Source organism: Trachypithecus francoisi, unplaced genomic scaffold (assembly GCF_009764315.1).
Source record: "Trachypithecus francoisi isolate TF-2019V2 unplaced genomic scaffold, Tfra_2.0 Lachesis_group20, whole genome shotgun sequence".
Taxonomy (NCBI): domain Eukaryota; kingdom Metazoa; phylum Chordata; class Mammalia; order Primates; family Cercopithecidae; genus Trachypithecus; species Trachypithecus francoisi.
Window position 1 is genome coordinate 61,648,064 of NW_022681466.1, and position 21,168 is coordinate 61,669,231.

At 41.5% G+C, this 21,168-nt stretch overlaps 2 protein-coding genes across 6 annotated transcripts; both read left to right on the forward strand.

Moving 5' to 3' along the window:
- The first annotated feature begins 501 nt into the window (after positions 1-501).
- On the forward strand, positions 502-18,002 carry TMEM220 (transmembrane protein 220). 5 transcript variants are annotated; one of them, XM_033184529.1, is made up of 6 exons: positions 523-1,016; positions 1,750-1,779; positions 4,833-4,893; positions 5,972-6,095; positions 8,071-8,130; positions 16,497-18,002. In XM_033184529.1, exons 1-6 carry the CDS (start codon positions 945-947, stop codon positions 16,630-16,632), a joined length of 483 nt encoding a protein of 160 aa, XP_033040420.1. In that variant the 5' UTR covers positions 523-944; the 3' UTR covers positions 16,633-18,002. The 5 variants fall into 5 exon arrangements, with proteins under 5 accessions (XP_033040421.1, XP_033040420.1, XP_033040424.1 ...); XM_033184533.1 differs by lacking the exon at positions 16,497-18,002 and adding an exon at positions 11,012-11,065; XM_033184530.1 differs by lacking the exon at positions 1,750-1,779 and having other exon boundaries at positions 502-1,016.
- Positions 14,428-16,445, forward strand: LOC117067686 (protein mago nashi homolog). Its single transcript, XM_033184534.1, is given in 2 exon segments — positions 14,428-15,875; positions 15,877-16,445. Coding segments are annotated over 2 exon segments (312 nt in total). The 5' UTR covers positions 14,428-15,698; the 3' UTR covers positions 16,012-16,445.
- Positions 18,003-21,168: the final 3,166 nt, after the last annotated feature.

The window sequence follows — 21,168 nt, forward strand, 5'->3', positions numbered from 1 at the left end:
TAATATAACTGTCGTCACTCTAGAAATTACCATAATGCTTACAGGGATTTGAAAGTTCCTGAGCTTTGGAAGGAAATGCATAAATACTAAACAGAACACACACACACACACACACACACACACACACCCCTTTCTTTCTCTTTCTTATTTTTGTAAAAATCTTTATTTATTTATTTATTTTGAGGAGTCTCGCTCTGTCGCCCAGGCTGGAGTGCAGTGGCACACAATCTGGGCTAACTGCAACCTCCGCCTCCCGGGTTCAAGCAATTCTCCTGCCTCAGCCTCCTGAGTAGCTGAGATTACAGGCTCCCGCCACCACGCCCGACTAATTTTTTTTGTATTTTTAGTAGAGACGGGGGTTTCACCATGTTGGCCAGGCTGGTCTCCAACTCCTGACCTCAGGTGATCCGCCCACCTCGGCCTCCCACAGTGCTGGGATTACAGGGGTGAGCCACTGCGCCCGACCCTTTCTTTCTTTCGCGCGGGTCACTGCGCCCGGCCCTTTCTTTCTTTCCTTTTTTCTTTCTTTCTCTTTCTTCCTCTCTTCCCTCCCTCCCGCCTGCCTGCCTTCCTTTTTTCCTTCTTTTTTTTTTTTTATATGAGGAAGGTAGCTTTAGTGAAAACAGGCTTTGGAGTTGAACCTATATGGGTTCAAATTCGACTTCTGTCCACCACCGAGACCTGCACTCCGGGTGGGACTCGCTTTCCCATCTGCGAAACGGGGACGGCGCCGCCTACACCCCGCGACGTTCGGGGCGGGCGGAATGGGACGCGGAGTACTGGCTCCAGCCACGCCCTTCGCACCCCGCCCCCGGCGCCGAGCGACTGCCTAGGCAGAGTCCCCAGGGGACCGAAACCGGGGCGGGGAGTCGGTCCCTCCGCGGAAGGAGGGAGCCGGTCCGTACCAGGCAGGAGTCGCCGCCCCGCGCCGCGCTCCCCGAGCCATGGCGCCGGCCCTATGGCGGGCCTGCAACGGGCTCATGGCCGCCTTCTTCGCGCTGGCGGCCTACGTGCAGGTCAGGCGGCCGCGGTGTGGGGGGGACCCGCCCGGCTCCCAGCTCCGCCCCCTGGCGTAGCGGGTCGTGTAACTGACTAGCCCGCGGAGTCGCAGGGGCTCACGGTTTATGGGGAGGATGGGACTTGGGGTTTCCGCTGAGGGAGCCCCCACTTTCTCCCCCGTCTAAGAGACGTGGATGTGTTCATGGAAGCGAGTCCCACACCCGGGCTCACACCCTGGAAGGGGCTGGTTCCGCGCGTGGAACTTCCCAGGGGACTTCAGCAGAAGCGGCCCTGGCCCCTGCCCTAACGTCCAGCCCGCGGACGACACTGGACACATCTCAGGGCCTAGGAGATGAAGCAGAACAAAACCCTTTATAGCATCATTAGACTTTCTAGTCGGCTTGGGGACCCCCTTCATAGTAATTTCCCTCATTTCTTGAGACTGGTTGGGGGTGGGGGTGGAGGGCCCTTAAAATACCCATTCTGGGTTTGGCGAGTCTTCTCCAGAGCCACTGTGAAGGCTTTTCAAAAATGTATGATGCCTGTTAAAAACATCTGTTGTGTCAGTCACAAATACCTTCACCCACTCTCATCTGCTGGATTATATCCTGTTCAGATTTTGTATCCTCGACACCTATTGCAGTGTCTGGCACTTAACAAATTAATTTTAAAAAGTACTTAACAAATGAATTTAAAAGGAATGGAACAGCACAGGATGTCTGCTAACACTTCTGTGTTCTGACGTTCCAGGTAAATGATCCAGATGCAGAGCTGTGGGTGGTGAGTATGAGCCGCTTCCAGGATTTCCTCCGTTTGGAAGAATTGGGGAATGGCACAAAACACACGGTTTTGTCTTTACCCCTCCTCCCTGCTTAATTTTCTTAGAAACTTAAAAATCAAACCCTTGGTAAGCTCTTTTTCCTAAAATATTAGTAGGCAGGATCAGAGTTCTAATGTAATGTGTGTGTGAATTTCGAACTTTCTGGAAACAGGTCTTTCTGCAGTATTCCCTTTGGTTAGATGGCCCAGCTGAGAACACTTTCTTGAGGACCTAGAGTAGGCCTCTCAAGACCAGCTGAACCATTCCTTTGGGTTTCTAGCCAGACGCTCAATGCAAACCTTTGACTGGGAAATAGCAGGCTTAAGTTCTGTGGTTCTGCTAATTCAGTGACTTAACATTTCTAGAAAGTGTTAACTCCTGGCTGGGCAAGGTGGCTCACACTTGTAATCTCAGCACTCTGGGAGGCTGAAGTGGGTGGATCACTTGAGATCAGGAGTTCCAGACCAGCCTGGGCAACATGGTGAAACCCCATCTCCACCAAAAAATACAAAACTTAGCCGGGCGTGGTGGCATGCTCCTGTAGTCCCCAGCTACTTGGGAGGCTGAAGCAGGAGAATCGCTTGAACCCAGGAGGCAGAGGTTGCCGTGTGCTGAGATCATGCCACTGCACTCCAGCCTGGGTGACAGAGTGAGACTCCATCTCAAAAAAAAAAAGAAAGTATTAAATCCTGTAAAACCTACAGTCTTCATATAAGCAATGCTCTGATTTGAACCATTTGGAGGAGGGGGACATTGTCCCATACATCTTCTAAATATCTTTTGTTTGTTCGTTTGTTTTTTGAGATGGAGTTTCGCTCTTGTTGCCCAGGTTGGAGTGCAATGGCGCGATCTCCGCTCACCGCAACCTCCGCCTCCCTGTTCAAGCGATTTTCCTGCCTCAGCCTCCTGAGTAGCTGGGATTACAGGCATGTGCCACCATGCCTGGCTAATTTTGTATTTTTACTAGAGACAGGGTTTCTCCATGGTAGTCAGGCTGGTCTTGATCTCTTGACCTCAGGTGATCCACCTGCCTCAGCTTCCCAAAGTGCTGGGATTACAGGCGTGAGCCACCGTGCCCGGTTCTATCTTTTATCTTCTAAAATACCTGAATTTTGCCCAGTTTCTCTCAATATAGATACACAAGACTGTGCAGTATCAGCAAGGGGATGATTCTTAGACTTTAGAATACTACTGACAGAGGAGCAACAAGGATGATGGTATTTGGAATTATAACACAAAATTCTGTCTAGGTTTTGTTTTTTTAGTGCAGTAAAACCACATTCTGATATTTACTATCCAGATCACTATGCCTCTGAATCAAATCAAACTGCCTTTGCCTTGGCACCCTGGTCCATATCTTGAATTCCAAATATTATTTCCCTGAAGACAAGTCTCAGGCGTCCAGCTGAATGGTGAATTTCCAAAAGACTGCTGCGTATATTCACCTGCATGTCACACTGCTCCTCAGATATGCCCAAGGACCTACCTAGCATCTTTCCCTCCAAAATCTACTTCTCCTGACTCACCCATTTCTGTTATCAGCAGAATCATTCTCGGAGTCGTCCTTGTTTAGAATCTCAGTCATCTTTAACATCCCTCTGTTCCTTACCACTGCCTTGGAGAGCCCCTCAAAACACAAAATAAATTTGAGCCAGGCATGGTGGCATGCACCTGTAGTCCCAGTTACTCAGGAGGCTGAGGCAGGAGGATTGCTCAAGCCCAGGAGCTCGAGGCCAGCCTGTGCAACATAGCGAGACCTTCATCTCTAAAAAATTAATTAGGCTGGGCACGGTGGCTCATGCCTGTAATCCCAGCACTTTGGTAGGCTGAGGTGGATGGATCACCTGAGGTCGGGAGTTCGAGACCAGCCTGACCAACATGGAGAAACCCCAACTCTACTTAAAAAAATACAAAATTAGCCGGACGTGGTGGCGCATGCCTGTAATCCAGGCTACTTGGGAGGCTGAGGCAGGAGAATTGCTTGAACCCAGGAGGCAGAGGTTGCCATGAGCCGAGATTGCGCCATTGCACTCCAGCCTGGGCAACAAGAGTGAAACTCCGTCTCAAAAAAAAAATAAATAAAATAATTAAACAATCTAGGTCTAATTGGTTATCTACATAGTACCTGCACATTTTATCTTTCACCCATGCTCAGATGATATAATAGGAAGAATAGACCCCACTTCCCCATAGACATCCTCCCTCATTCACAGTTCAGCCCTCCACTGCCTCCCGCATGGACCCCTGGCACCTGCCTTAACGTCTTCTTCTGACATAAGCACAGAAATTGATGTGATTAAACGGCTACATTGCTCAGAAAGTCCCCATCCTTCTTAGAAACCCACCCATCCTACTTGCTCCCCGCCAGCAACACATGCACACCCAATAGTAAGTTTGGCTAGAGCCTGCTTGCTATGAACGAGGCTTAGGAATAGGGCCTCCTTAGGGCCAGACTTCTCATTTCCAAACAACTTACCAGCAGTTTCCAAAATGAAGACCCTGACCTTATTACTGGGCATAGTTGATTGTGAATGCATTATTAGAAAACTTTCTATGGTCTCAAAGAGATGCAGTACTGGCCTGGATGGTCCATTGGGTCCAAACCAGCAGGGCCATCTAGCATCGTGGCTGCTTCTGCCCTACTTTTCAAAGAACATTTTCTTTTGTGCAAGTGGGGAAAGGCCATTTGGGCATGAAAGTTGCTTGGGAGAGACTGGAAAGTCAGTGTGTCTTAAGACCCAAACCCTGTGCTCAGTGCTAGAGCTCGAAGGTAAATGAGCTTCTGGAATAGCCTATAGTCTAGGAGGAAGGTAGATAAAATTGCAAGCAGGCATGGTAAGTGCCACAAAAGCAGAGTCTACCACCTTGTCAATCTCCATTGAAACCTAGAGGCAAATCATGGAGAACAACAGCCACTGATCTCATCTTTCTTTACTTCCTACATATCTCTGAACATCTCATATATCGGGCATACATCTTCACTCACGTAATTGCCTCCCTTTTTTGCTAACAGGTGGTGTACACAATCCCTGCAGTACTGACCCTGCTTGTTGGACTTAACCCTCAAATCACAGGTATAAGCCTTGCATTCTAAATGGAGAGACAGCAAATCGGATTTCCTCGTGATAACGAGGGTCTATCTGCCCAACTCCCGGGAGTAAAACGGGGCTCTCTAGACCTTTCTTCTCTTTTCTGTTAATAAGAGGGGCTAATTCTAATCATCCTTACCCACCTTCAGGAAAACGTCAGAAGGATCTGCTCTAAAACAGCGTCTTCTGTTTTGCAGAAGTGACAGGACAGATTCTTCTTCACTTTCTTTAAAACCGTTTCTCCTACTGGGGCTCAAATGTTCTCAGGGGCCTTAGAATAAAGACTAATGAGTCTCACCTTGGTGGGGAAAATTCTAATTCCCTCGATGCCTGGGCTCCCTGTATGGAGATGTACGGAGCTAGAATTCCGTCTGCATCTTTAAGGTAGATCAGTTAGGGCCGCTTTAGATACAAGCTAGAAAAAGAACTCAAATGTGCTATGAGCTAAGAAGAAAAGGCATTGGTCCAGTTTACTGAAAAAGGTGAGGGGTGGTGCTGGCTTTAGGCTGGTGGACTCAGAACTTTTAACTTCTCTCCACCTCTCAGTTCCACCATCTGTCATGCTAACTTCACTCTTGGGCTCCACACAGTGGCCCTGCAGCCCCTGTTCACATCTTCGCGATACCACGTCCGATGGAATATGGACTGTGTTTCTTCACTCTACCAAAGTCTCAGAATGCAGTTGCTGGCTCTGATTGCTTATCTGTTCGTGCTGATCCAAATCACTGTGGCTGAGGAGATAACATGCATTGATTGACCTAGCCAAAGTCCAGTTTGCTGGGAAACATGGACTGGGAGTGTGGACATGGTGGATCCCCAAAGAAAATAAGGGTAATCGTCTTAGGAAGGGGAGCTGCTGAGCAACCCAAACAAGAAATGGCCACTGAAGTTTATAATTAGTGCTATGACCTCTGTGTTGTCCTAAAAAAAAAAGGGGGCGATGGGGGTGAGGGGGTCTGAATGTCTTTTCTGAAAGCAGACTATGGCAAAACATACAAAAAGATCATTTATTTTCTGTGGGCTGTGATTCCATGATTAACAACATCAGGACGTCTATTTTTAGGTAATGTTATTTGGAAAAGTATCTCTGCAATACACATACTCTTTTGTATGGTGTGGGCTGTTGGCTTGGCATACTACCTCTTGCATCATACACAACAGAACATCTTACATGAGGAAGAAGGCAGGTGAGCGGTGACGTTTGCCCTGTGGAGGGATAGAACTGTGGGCTGGAACTGAGGAATCTTGTTTGCAACAACCCATCTGAGCACAATGGTAACTCAATTCCCCCAGTGTACCCTGCGGAGCAGGGAAGGTATTATCTTCTTTATATGCTGATGAAACTGAGGAAATAATGGAGCTGGGATTCAAACCCAGCCCCATCTATCAGACTTCATTCACTGCTCCTGGCAGTCATTACGTATTATATTATATTACTGTCAGGCCGTTGGACTTTGGCCCCCTTGTAACTAGCAAGGGTATTATACAGTAAGACTCAGTCCGATCTAATATGGTGATAACTCTGTCAGCCTCTGATTCAGTTCTGGTTTAAGGCAGAATCTTATCTACAAGTATGATCAGCCATCTCAGAGGTCAGTACTTTTTTTTTTTTTGAAACAGACACTTGTTCTGCCGCCCAGGCTGGAGTGCAGTGGCATGATCTCTGCTCACTGCAACCTCTGTCTCCCAGGTTCAAGCTATTCTTCTGCCTCAGCCTCCTGAGTAGCTGGGATTACAGGTGTGCGCCACCACGGCCAGCTAATTTTTGTATCTTTAGTAGATACAGGGTTTCATCATGTTGGTCAGGCTGGTCTTGAACTTCTGACCTCATGATCCACCCTCCTTGGCCTCCCAAAGTGCTGGGATTACAGACATGAGCCACCGTGCCCAGCCTAGAGATCAGTACTTTAAGTCAACCTGTTAGACTTGCCCTGGTATGTCTTGTGCCATTTCCTTGTCATGACCACTTGCCTCTATGTTATCACTTCTTCCTTTGTTTCCTCTCACCCTTGTCTCTGAGGACTTATTAATAGAGCCTTTCCTTTCTTTTCTACTTCTGCTGACATCTGCCAACAACAAAATTCATGGACCTGTAAGTTAGACATCACTGAAAAGGTGCTTCTTTGTTATAACCCCCAATCTTCAGAACACTGGAGGGCCAATCTATAGGTCAGGTCTGTAGATGAGAATGTAGACCAAATGGGTTAAATCACTTCCAGCATGAAGCCCATGGGTGATAGTGAGCTCAGGGTGGGGCTTCTAGTGTACTATGGCTGAAGTGATTGTTTTTTCTTCTATATAAAAGATATGTGTATCTAATACATATATACAGAAGCATATACCCACCCCCAAATTATTAGTCTGATTTGTACTACAAATCATTCCTCTCCCCTAAGAAGTGACCCAATCTCTTGTAGTATATACACAGATTACGTATTGGTTTGGGCTCATTCTGCCTCACACTGAAGCCTCTTTAAAAATGTAAAAGTATTGGCCGGGTGTGGTGGCTCACGCCTGTAATCCCAGCACTTTGGGAGGCCGAGGCAGGTGGATCACGAGGTCAGGAGATCAAGACCATCCTGGCTAACACGGTGAAACCCCATCTCTACTAAAAATACAAAAAATTAGCCGGGCCTGGTGGCAGGGGCCTGGAGTCCCAGCTACTCAGGAGGCTGAGGCAGGAGAATGGCATGAACCCGTGAGGCGGAGCTTGCAGTGAGCCGAGATCGCACCACTGCACTCCAGCCTGGGCGACAGAGCGAGACTCCATCTCAGAAAAAAAAATGTAAAAGTATTAACTGATCAAATCTGGATTTTCTTAGTTGCACTGTTTCTTCCAGCGACCTGAAAAAAGTGATATTATCTGTGGATTTTTAAAAATATTCATTTCATTTTGGGGAGATCCACTTATAAATCAGGGCACAGTCAGGGATCTCATATCTGCCTTTTAAGATGAAATGTATTTTCATACAAGGCTTTAAATTATCTGAAAAAAGGAATGTATGAATCATGGTCAAACTTGAAAATATTCCATCGATGCCATAGATCTTGAGGGAGAGTCACTTGATCAGAATGCGCTATCAAGTGGTCCTGGAGAGAATGTGATGATATCCATCTCACTTGTAGCCACTTCCAAAATCTGAAATGTATGCCCTTTTATAGGGAGCTGTGTGGTCTGGTGATTATTACAGCATGGATTATCCTGTGCCGCAGTTCCTCAAAGTAAGTATTCAACTCATTAGTTAAAATCACATCTTCATTTTGGGAGGCCGAGGCAGGCAGATCATGAGGTCAGGAGATCGAGACCATCCTGGCCAATGTGGTGAAACCCCATCTCTACTAAAATACAAAAAATTAGCCTGGCGTGGTGGCGGGCGCCTGTAGTCCCAGCTACTCAGGAAGCTGAGGCAGGAGAATCACTTGAACCCAGGAGACAGAGGTTGCAGTGAGCCTTAATCACGCCACTGTACTCCGGCCTGGGTGACAGAGCAAGACTATGTCTCAAAGGAAAAAAAAAAAGAAATCACATCTTCAAGGCTGATAAAATCAGGTAGTAAGTGAAAATACTGCCATACAAGTAAAAACAGGAATCTTTTGAAAGAAATCTTCCCTTTTCTTAAGGGAAGTTAATAATAGTTGATTTAAAGTGTCATGGTCACTCTTGTCCACAAAAACCATAGTTTTCTACAAGGCCTACTGTAGTCATGGGCAGTTGTCAGTCTAAAGGGTGTTCTTCAGGGTGAAGGCAAATGATCTCAGAAGGAAACTTAGAGATTCAGGAAAGAATGAAGAGCAAAGACAATATAAATGCATGTGTACATATCAGTGAATATTAACTAATTAAACATATACAGAATAGAAATACACAACAACAGTGGCATAAAAGCTGGAAAAGAGTAAATGGAGTTTAAGCCTTCTAAGGTCCTTTAATTGTGTGAGACGAGGTAAAACTATCCATTTATATTAGATTTTGATAAGTCAAGGATTCATGTTGTAATTGTTAGGGTAACCACTGAGCATTAAAATGAGTACAGAAGGCAGGAGAAGGGGAAACAGAAACAATGGAACAAATAGGAAGCGTGTGTTAAGATACAGATTTAAACGCAAAGATATCAGAAATTACATTAAATGTAAAAGTAAAGATTTCAGTTAAGAGTCAAAGAATTTCAAAGTATATAAAAAGATTAAAAACCCAACTCTAGGCCAGGCGAGGTGGCTCACACCTGTAATCTCAGCACTTTGGGAGGCTGAGGCGGGCAGATCACCTGAGATCAGGAGTTCCAGACCAGCCTGGCCAACATGGCGAAATCCCATCTCTACTAAAAATACAAAAAATTAGCCAGGTGTGGTGGCAGTCACCTGTAATCCCAGCTACTCGGGAGGCTGAGGCAAGAGAATCGCTTGAACCCGGGAGTCAGAGGTTGCAGTGAGCTGAGATAGTGCTATTGCACTCCAGCCTGTGCAACTCCATCTCAAAAAAAAAAAAAAAAAGACCCAGCTCTACACTGCTTACAAAAGACAACCCTTAACTATACTGATATAAAAAGATTTAAAGTCAAAAGATGAAAAAAATTACAAACACCAGCCAAATGAAATACAGTATTGCAATTTTAACAACAAAGTAGAATTTAAGGCAATTATTGGTGAAAAACAACTTTTTGTGACTATTTTTAATTTTTTTCGTTTTAACTTTTTACTGTGAATTTTCAAACATATATAAAAGCAGAGAGACTAATATAGTGAATCAGATGTACTTATCACCCAGCTTCAACGATTAGTGGTATATCCAATCTTGTTTTATCTAAACCTTATCCACGCCACACTGGCAAACTTTTTTTTTTTTTTTTTGAGACGGTCTCGCTCTGTTGCCCAGATTGGGATACAGTGGTGCAATCTCAGCTCACTGCTACCTCTGCCTCCCAGGTTCAAGTGATTCTCCTGCCTGAGCCTCCCGAGTAGCTGGGATTACAGGTATGCGCCACCACACCCAACTCATTTTTGTGTTTTAAGTAGAGACGGGGTTTCACCATGTTGGCCAGGCTGGTCTTGAACTCCTGACCTCAAGTGATCCGCCTGCCTCAGCCTCCCAAAGTGTGGGATTACAGGTATGAGCCACTGTGCCTAGCTTGCTAAAGTATTTTGAAATAAATTGCAGACATCCATTGTTTCCTTTGTATGTCAGAATGTATCTCTAAAAGATAAGCACTTAAAAACTAACCACGCTACCATGATCATACAAAAAATGAAGGAATAACTTCAGTATTTTGAGTTTTAAATGTCTGTCCTTCTGCACCTTATGTTTCCTATAAATTGGTGGTTAGATCTAGAGGCTTGACCAGATTCTGGTATTATTGACTACTTCATGTTAAGTACTTCACTACTTCATGTTAAGTAATGGTGTTATGTACTCCCATCATAATATACCTAACACCTAGCTGCTTATCTGTGACGTTAATAGCCTTTGATGAGTATTGCCTAAATCCATTAGTTGATTTTGGTTGCAAAACTGTGATATTCTAATTATAATATATCACTACTTATTAGCTGGAAAACTTCCATAAAGAAAAATGTCCACTTATTTATCCTTTGGCCACGCCAGGGTACAGATCATCAGAACACAGTGAAATGAAAAGCAGCTGATTCTCTCCCTTAGTTACCAGTTTTCTTTTTATTTGAGACAAAGTACTCACTCTGTCGCCCAGGCTGGAGTCCAGTGGCAAGATCTTGGCTCACTGCAACTGCAACCTCCGCCTCCCAGGTTCAAGCAATTCTCCTGCCTCAGCCTCCCGAGTAGCTGAGACTACAGGTGTGTGCCGCCATGCCTGGCTAATTTTTGTATTTTTAGTAGAGGCAGGGTTTGGCAATGTTGGCCAGGCTGGTATCGAACTCCTGACCTCAGGTGATCCACCCACCTCAGCCTCCTGAAGTGCTGGGATTACAGGTATGAGCTACTGTGCCCGGCCTAGTTACCAGTTTTTAAAATGTATTGTTTCTTATCTGGGCATCCTCCAAAGGTGACCAATGAATTTTGTTACTTTATTTCTTTGTTTAGTACCATTAAAAAGTTATGGATGTAAACATATTTTTCTTTTTCTTTTTTGAGACAGAGTCTCCTTCTGTCACCCGGCTGGAGTGCAGTGGCATGATCTCGACTCACTGCAACCGCTGCTTCATGAGTTCAAGCAATTCTCCTGCCTCAGCCTCCCGAGTAGCTAGGATTACAGGCATGCACCACCATGCCCAGCTAATTTTTGTGTTTTTAGTAGAGACGGGGTTTCATCATGTTGGCCAGCCTGATCTGGAACTCCTGACCTCAGGCGATCTGCCCACCTTGGTCTCCCAAAGTTCTGGGATTACAGGCATGAGCCACCGCGCCCAGCTGATTTAAACATATGTGATGTGTTTCAGTCCATGACAGTTACTGTCTTTATTGATGCTCAGACTGTCCCATTTTTGACCAGTGCCACTTATTCAGGTTTGCTCCTGAATTCTTTCTGACGTGACCCTAGTAAACCTTTGATAGCTTCCTTGCTTTCTGGTATGACAAGATGTTCCAGGAGCATGTTATACCCAGGATCATGTTTTGGGCCACAGACCTGGAATCAACAGTGTTTGCAATGTTTATGAATTTATATATATATGTCATAAATGTATATGCATAGATACATATATACATGTACACATATACACTTAAAATATGAGTTGATCCTAACTACTAAAATTCAGAAATACCAGTTCTCATTAACCTTATTGGACATTTTATATCTGTATCTCCTTTTAATCATGGCAAAACCTCTAGTCTCAGTGACCTCAATATAATCACCCATTTGATTTATTCTGCAATACAAACGCAAACTCAAAATAATAATATGACTACCAAAAACAGGTTCTTTTGTTTGTTTTTGTTATTAAGGTATAACCTACTAAGGTACACTCAAATTACTGGGTGTAGTTGTTCTGTATGCTAATGCCACCAAGTGAATACACAGTTAGGTTCATTTATTTCTAGGGCTAATTGTATTGAAAATATATTGATATTATTTTATAATTATGTAAAATATCTACATGGCTCAAAAGTCGAATCTATAAAATAAGCTATATTAAAAGAAATCTAGCTTGTCCATCCCCCAGACCCTATGTCTTCACTTTCCCTATGGGGGAAACTTTTTTCAGTTTTATAGTTTATCCTTCCACGATTTCTCAGTGGAGCACATGTGTGACTTAGTTGTATTCCTGCTTATCTTAGGTAACTGGCAGTGTATTGTACACAGTTGTATCCCACTTGCTTTTCCAGTTCCTGCATCCTAGAGATCATTCTATAGTATAGAAAAACTTTTCTTACTCTGCTGATGGCTCCATAGCTTAATCAACCAGTCCTCTACTATTTAGATAGTACCCAGGCTTTTGCTATTAAAAATAGTGCTGCAATTAATAGCCATATGCATATATCTAACATATTTTTACCAGCGTGTCTTTGAGATGAATTCCTGGAAGTGAGAGGTGCTGGGTCAAAGTGTAATTGCATAGTTAATATTTCTATATACTCCCAAATTCCCCTCCAGATGGCTCTTCTATTTTGCATCCCCACCAGCCATGGCTAACAGTGTCTGTTTCCCCATAGCCTTGCCAACAGAGTACATTATCAAAATCTTGAATTTTTACTAATTGGATAGTTGAGAAAGGGGTAGTTTTACCTTGCATTTCTCTTATTAAGAGCAAAAGTGAACACATTTTCATATGGTTAAGAGCCATTTAACACATTTTCATATGGTTAAGAGCCATTTATATTTCTTTTTCTATAAAAATCTTGGTATATCTCTGAGCAATGTAGGTTTAACCTGATTCTAAGGTTGCTGGTCTTCTCTATTTTTAGAAGCTCTATCTGTGATGTAAGCTGAAAATATTTCTTTGCAGTTTGTTATTTTCCTTTAACTTTGCTTATGCAGAGTATACTTTGCCATGAAAGTCTTTTGTTGTTGTTTTTTTCACGTAATTGTATTTATCGGTCCTTTTCCTTATTGCTTCTGGATTTGGAGTCATAGTTAGGAAAACCTTCTCTCTCTCGGGTTGTAAAGTAACTTACCTAAGTTTTCTTCTAATACCTGCATGGTTTCATTTATACATTTAAATATTTGATCTGTTTAGAATTTATCCTGGTGTAATGGTATGAAGAACAGGTCTAATTTTATATTTTTCTATGTGGCTACCTGGTTATCTCAACACCACTTGTTAGAAAGTAGATTTAAGATGCCGAAGGAAGACACTTTTCAATGACAAAAGGTTCAGTTCATCAAGAAGATATAACAGTGCTAAATTTCTATGGACCTAATAACATAGCCACCAAATAAATACAACAAAAAATGACAGAACTAAGAGGAAAAATGGAAAAAGCCACAATCATCTTGGGAAACTAACACACTTCTCTCAGTTAGTAACAAACAAACACAAAAAAGAAAAATAACGATATAAAAGATTTTAACCACACAATAAACCGAGAATGGAAGGATACACATTCTTTTCAAGTGCACATTCAGTATTTTAGAAAAAGACTATATGTTTGGCCATGAAATAAGTACCAACAAATTTCAAAGGACTGAAATCCTACAGAGTATGTTATTTGACCACAGTGCAATTAAACTAGAAATCATTAACAAAAAGATAATTAGGCAATTCCTGTATATTTGTAAATTAGGAAATACACTTTCAAATAACACTTGGGTCAAAGAAGAAATCACAACGGAAATTAGAAAATATTTTGAACTGAATAAGGTAAATACTACGTATCAAAATGTGTGAGATGCAGCTAAAAATCTTGCTTAGAGGGAAACATATAGCCATAAGTACATTTTTTTTTAAGCTTCCAGCAAGTTAGGAATTTTTCATTTCAAGAAGTTAGGAAAAGAACAGCAAGTTAAACCCCAAAGAAACAAGAAGAAAATAAACATAAAAGCAGAAGTCAGTGAAATAAGAAAATCAACATAAAAATAGAGAATTAACAAAGTCAAATATTGATTCTCTAAAATGATTTATAACATTGATAAGCCTTGACAAGACATAAAGGAAAAAAGAGCGTGAGGAAATACAAATAACAAATATCAGGAATAAAAAAGAGAATACTACTGTGTATCTAATAAGTATTGTAAAAATCATACGTGGATATTATGAAGAACTTTACACCAATAAATTTGAAAATATAGACAAATTTCTTGAAAAAATACAGTTTACCAACTTTTACACAAGAAGAAATACTCAGAACAGTCCCATAACTATTAAAGAAATTGAGTTCACAGGGCCGGGTGTGGTGGCTCACGCCTGTAATCCCAGCACTTTGGGAGGCTGAGGTGGGCAGATCACAAGGTCAGGAGATCGAGACCATCCTGGCTAACACGGTGAAACCCCATCTCTACTAAAAATACAAAAAATTAGTTGGGCGTGGTGGCGGGTGCCTGTAATCCTAGCTACTCGGGAGGCTGAAGCAGGAGAATTGCTTGAACCCAGGAGGTGGAGGTTGCAGTGAGCCAACATTGCGCCATTGCACTCCAGCCTGGGTGACAAGAACGAAACTCCGTCTCAAAAAAAAAAAAAAATGGAGTTCATAATTTAAATTTTTCCTAAAGGAAAACTCTAGACCTAGATGGCATAACTGGAGAAGTCTACCTAATATTTAAGGAAAAAAATAATACCAACTTTCAATAAATACTTCCAGAGAACAGAAAAAGAAGAAACACTTTCCAACTAATTTTATGAGGACAGGTAACCTAAACTCGACAAGAACATGACAAAAAAATGAAATTACATGGCAGTCTCACTCATGAGCACAGATGGAAAACTAAACAACACATTAGCAAATCAAATCCTGCAATATATAACCCAACCACCAAGTTGGGTTTATTCTAGGAATGCAAAGTTAGTTTCACATTTAAAAAAACCAACCAATGTTTTCCACCACATTAATGGAATGAAAGAAGAAAATAAACTACCTTCTAGATTCATACAGAAGTAGCATTTCATAAAATTCAGCATCCATTCATGTTAAAAGCTCTCAGAAAATGGGCGTAGGAGGGAACTTAGCCTGACAGAAGAGATCCACACTGAAGCCTGAGACTTCATGGTGAACAGTTGAAAACTTTCCCTCTGAGATCAGGAATGAGATGAGGTTGGCCATATGGCCACTTGTACTCAATGCCATGCTAGCTATTGTCCCAGCCGGTAAAATAAGGCAAGAGAAAGAAATAAAATGCCCGAGGATTGGACAAGAAGAAATAAAATTTTCATGATTTGTAGGTGATATGAATACATGTATAGAAAATAAAAAAGAATCTAAGAAATTATTAGAATAAGTGAGTTTTATATGATCACTGGATCAGGATACAAGAATTAACTGCATTTCTTTCAGCAAGTAACAGAAAGCGATAAAACAAAAAGTTAACATTTATAAAAACATTCAGAAAATCAACTCCCTAGGAATACATCTAGCAGAGATATGCAAAATCTCGACGCATAAAACTATAACACATTATGGGAGAAATTGAAGAAGACCTAAATAATTGGAGGGCTAAACATATAATGACAAAAGGATGAATAAATAAAATGATAGAACAGTAGAATTTAGAAACGGATCTATACATATGTAGAGTTTAGACTTATGACAAAGATGGTACTTCAAGGACTTTTATCTACATTACTACATGGGGCACAAGAGCAAGTTCAGCCACGAGTTTCTGGAGTTGGAGTTCTGACCAGACGGGAAATTAAGATAAGGCAACAACAGCAATTGTAAGAATGATGTCATGATCAGAAAAGAGGCTTATGTACATAAAAGCGTGATGGAGGAACTGAAGAGTATAATTTATGACAGGGAAATTATCAAAGAGGATGATGCGTTATGGCCTCCTCCCAACCAAGTGGGCCGGCAGGAGCTTGAAATCATTATTGGAGATGAACACATTTCTTTTACAACATCAAAAATAAATTGGTTCCCTTATTGATGTCAATCAGTCCAAGGATCTGGAGGGCTTACGAGTATTTTATTATCTTGCCCAGGACCTGAAGTGTTTGGTCTTCAGTCTTACTGGATTACACTTCAAGATTAAACCAATCTAAATTGAATATTGGTGTGGACATGGCGGGGTGGGGGTAATTTTTAATTACCATTATCAAGAAAATTTTGTGTATATCAGGGCAGTAGTTTTTAACAAACTATAAATGTCTTTAATAAATATGTGATTAAAAAACAATAAAACTTCTAGAGAATATACCTTCAAGACTTTGGTGAGGGAAATTCTTAAACAGAATACAAAAATCATTAGGAAAAGACCAACTTTAAGACTGTCAAATTAATCACTGACTTCCTCAAAAGACATCAAGTGGGACAAGGTATTTGTAACACATATAAAAAAGGATTTATATTTAGCATATATATAATTAATTTCTATAAATCAATGAGTTATATTTCAATAAAACACCTGAGATGAGAACATACTAAAATGTAATTATGTGTTTTATCAATTCAGTCTTTATACTTGTTTTCAAAGCAATCCATAATTTTTATTGGACTTTTATTTACAATAATTTTTGTGTCTTTATAGGAATCCAGTCGGTGGAAGAATTCAATTGGCTATTGCCATTGTAATCACACTTTTCCCATTTATTTCATGGGTCTACATATATATTAACAAGGAAATGCGGTCCTCCTGGCCAACTCATTGCAAGACAGTAATTTAAATAAATTCAAGAACTTTGTTTTTAAAATGAATATTTTCAATCAATTTTTTATGAACATTAGAGGAAAAAGCCAGGAGTTTATTTCAGGTAATTTGGGCTAACAGAGTTTTTTAAAACTCCAAATAACTTTTTAAGGGCACGTATAATTTGATATAAGATTGGATGGGACAAGTAAGAGATGGTCTGATATTTTCTGGAAGACTTTCTGCAAGGTCTTGTGTCATAATGTAGTGGAAAAGGCTAGAGAATAGAAGTTTAAAAATATGAGTTCTAACTCAACTTTGTAACTATGTAATTTGGGCAAATATATAAACCTCCTGGTGGATATTTCTTTATCTATAAAATAGGATTAATGCCAGATCTACTTACTTATACAGTAGCAAAGATCAATCTAGATAATGTAAGAATACTCTGAAGATAAAGTATTCGGAAAGATTACGGAGGGCTGTCCATGATTAAAATAGAGGGGAGCAGGGATTGGGTAATATACTAAAATAGAAGTTCAAGAGAGGGCTATACCCCGATCTTTCTTTCTTTTTTTTTTTTAAAGACAGTCTCACTCTGTTGCCCAGGCTGGAGTGCTGTGGCATGATCGTGGCTTACTGCAGTCTGGACCTCCCGGGGCTCAGGTGATCTCCTACCTCAGCCTCCCAAGGAGCTAGGACTACAGGTGTGCACCACCACGCCTGGCTATTTTTTTTTTTAATTCATCATAGAGACAGGGTTTCGCCATGCTGCCAAGGCTGGTCTTGAACTCCTGAGTTCAAGTGATCTGTCCATCTCGGCCTCTCAAAGTGCTGGGATTACAGGTGTGAGCCACCATGCCTAGCCCAGCCCTAAACTAATCTTATCCAGATCTGGCACAGTGCAGTGAACTCAAGGAGAACTCTAGATGAACCAAATGAGCAGGCATGTCTTGGAAAGAAAGGGAAGCTAGATAGAATAAAGGAATTAGGGACCAATCAGGAAGGAAATAGGGAATACAAGTACCTTCTAAATGAGAAATAAGGTCAAAATCTATACACATTCTTTATAAATGGATGTCCAAAGTAACCCTAGGGAGGAGAGGTTGTTTTTTTCATTTCCATTTTCATTTTAAAATGGGTATTTGATGATTAGAAAACTTACCGTGTTTGGAACAACTTGGGTATTTGAATCTAACTTTCCAATTGCAAATTTTGTGATACCTAAATACAGATAAAGTATTTTCAATGAAATTTTATTGTCCAAATGAGTGGGGCTTTAAATGTAAAATACACTGGATTTTAAAGACACGGGTAGAAAAAGAATGTAAAATATTTTTTGTATTGATTACATGTTGAAACAATATTTTGGCTATATTGGGTTAAATATACTGTTAAGTTGATTTTATCTGTTTCTGTTTACTTTTATTTACATGGCTTACATTGCATTTCTGTTGGACAGTCCTATATTTAAGCATCTGGATGGCAACCTTTTTTTTTTTTTTTTTTGAGATGGAGTCTCACTCTATCGCCTAGGTTGGAGTGCAGTGGCCGGATCTCAGCTCACTGCCAGCTCCGCCTCCTGGGTTTACACCATTCTCCTGCCTCAGCCTCCTGAGTAGCTGGGACTACAGGCACCCGCCACCACACCTGGCTAGTTTTTTGTATTTTTTTAGTAGAGACGGGGTTTCACCGTGTTAGCCAGGATGGTCTCAATCTCCTGACCTCGTGATCCGCCCGTCTCGGCCTCCCAAAGTGCTAGGATTACAGGCTTGAGCCACCGCGCCCGGCCGATGGCAACTTTTTACATACGCAAGCATCAAACTCTGTGGTCAGATACTGTTTCGTCTGATCTAGGGAAGAGAGATCTGCGAAATACTTAACTCAAAAAGAACGAGTAGTACCTTACACAGGTTAGGAGAGTGTAAATGAGTCTGGTAGTTTGTCTATTTTTATTGTCTTTATTACTATAGTAAATATTCTGTAAATATTTGTTAAAGGAGGTATGTGTATTCGTTTTTGCTATTGGCACAGTGGCCACCGAATGGTGAGAAATTGTCTAAGATTAAGACTTTAATGAGTAAAAAGGGAGAAAACAAATCTAGTTGATATTAAAACAGTCAAAGTGAGACTCAAGGGTCAGTTAAATACACATCAAGAATTTGAGTTTTCCAGTGTACATTTTGCTTACATACTTGTGGCTTTTATACCTCCTTTAGTATTAATTAACTACTGAAGTCACATGCAAAGAAACAGACTCATCTGCAAATTCCCTATGGTCTCTACCCATTGACCAAGTCATGTTTACTTCTGTGCTTAAAGACAGTCATGTTCAAGATGTGCTTTCATCATGTCTGCCTCTCCCATATCAGACTATGAAATTATGTGAATATTCAGTCTCTTTTACATCTCGAGTTAAGCATATAAAAGGCACTACCTTTTGGTGGAAGAGTCTCTTGAAGAGTCTTTATTAATGAAATTGAATTTAAGTATTATTATTAAATTTAATATTTCTATTAAAATCTTTTTTTTTTGAGATGGAGTCTTGCTCTGTTCCCCAGGCTGGAGTGCAGTGGCGTGATCTCAGCTCACTGCAATCTCCACCTCCCAGGTTCAAGCGATTCTCCTGCCTCAGCCTCCCAAGTAGCTGGGACTACAGGCACCTGCCCCCATGCCCAGGTAATTTTTGTGTTTTTAGTAGAGATGGAGTTTCATCTTGTTGGCCAGGCTGGTCTGGAACTCCTGAACTCAAGTGATCCACCCACCTCAGCCTCCCAAAGTGCTGGGATTATAGGTGTGAGCCACCATGCCCAGCCTCTATTATTAAAATCTTTCACACCTTCACATTTTTCTTCCATTGTTTTCTATTTCACACAAATCTAATCATGTATTCCCTAGCTCAGAAAGCGCTAAGGGCTCCACACTATCTGGCAAGTTAAATTCTAACTCTTGGCTCATATTCAAGGCTCTCCATAACATAGCCCCAGCCTGCCCTTTTCAGCCGTATTTCTTGCCATATCCCCCTGCCCCCAGCCCGGCACCTTTTTGGTGAATCATCACAGCATGACTGGCCATGTCTAACTTCAGCATATCCTTTGATGCCTCTGCTTTTGCTATTCTACTTGATATACTCTTCCCCACTTATTCAAGCCATTTTTCTTCATTTTGTATGTTATCCCCAATCCGTTTGAACAAAATTAAATTCATCTTCCATGTTCCCTCAGTCCTTTCTTTGTGTAACAGCAAATTTCACACCTTTGAATGATGGATGTCCAATTCGTGGTAAGGTCTATGAGTGCAAGAGTACATTATAGTCACCTCTGGTCAGCTGAACAATGGCCCTCAAAGATACCCATGTCCTAATCCCTGGAACCTATGTTACCTTATAGCACAAAATAAATTTTGCAGCTGTGATTAAGCCATCCTGAGATGGGGTTTACCTGGATGGGCCCTAAATGTTACTATAAGTGTCCTTGCAAGACAAAGGTTGAAGTAGATCTGACTACGGACAGCAGAGAATATGATACGACAGTAAAGAAAGATCTGAAGATGCTATGCTGCTGGCTTTGAAGATAGAAGAAGGGGCCATGAGCCACAGAATGCAAGAAGTATAGCTCTGGAGGCTGGGAGAGGATTCCTCCTAGACCCTCCTCAGGGAGCACGGCCCTGCCAACACCTTGGTTTCAGCCAAGTGGAAATGACTTCAGACTTCTGACCTCCAGAACTGCAAGAGAACAAGTATGTGTTGATTTAAGCTACCAGGTCTGTGGGAATTTGTTACAGCAGCCACAGAAAGCTAATACTCCTTTACATCCTTATAGTGCCCATGTTTTCAACAGGCATGCTTCTGTCTTATAGTTGTTTAGGCCCTGAATCAAATTTTCTCTACATCTGAATAGTCCCTATTTGCCATCTAGTGTTTCTGCACATAAGCCTTAGCACATATGAAAACGGTGTTAAACATGTCCCATTAGTGTATAAAGGGAGTCAGTGTAAATTCATTTACCTGCTGTAGCTTCACACAGCACTGGTTGGTGGCCCAAACAGACCAAGCTGGCTGGCACATGTCTGCACTGCCACTTGGTCCTGTGAATCCCAAGAGGACTCCATGACTTTTCTGGAGGCCCCTCTTACAGGGATGGGAGCGCCACATGCTTACCCGTGAAATAACTGTTGGTAATTCTGTTTACAAAATGGGAATACAAGCCTATAAAAATCCAAGTATAGGTGTTCTGAACAAAAATTGTCCAAAGCTCGTTTACACAGCAGGGTGAACAGAAAAAGTTTACCTGAGCTTATATGGTGAACTTGAAGTTACATAGTTAATACATGTGAATATATTCTCCTTGTAAAAAGTTAAAAAAAAAAAAATCAGGTAAGGCCAAATAAAATCCCTAATGAGGACTATATGCCCCTTATAAGGACTATACACCCCTGCCTCTGTCTCCTCACTGGTTTATTTTGTTCCGGACTTACAATGGATATATGATCCAAAATAACATTTCTGAGTATTTTATCAACCAACACACACTGAAACTATAAATATATTTTGTTATGCAAGCTGAATACTAAA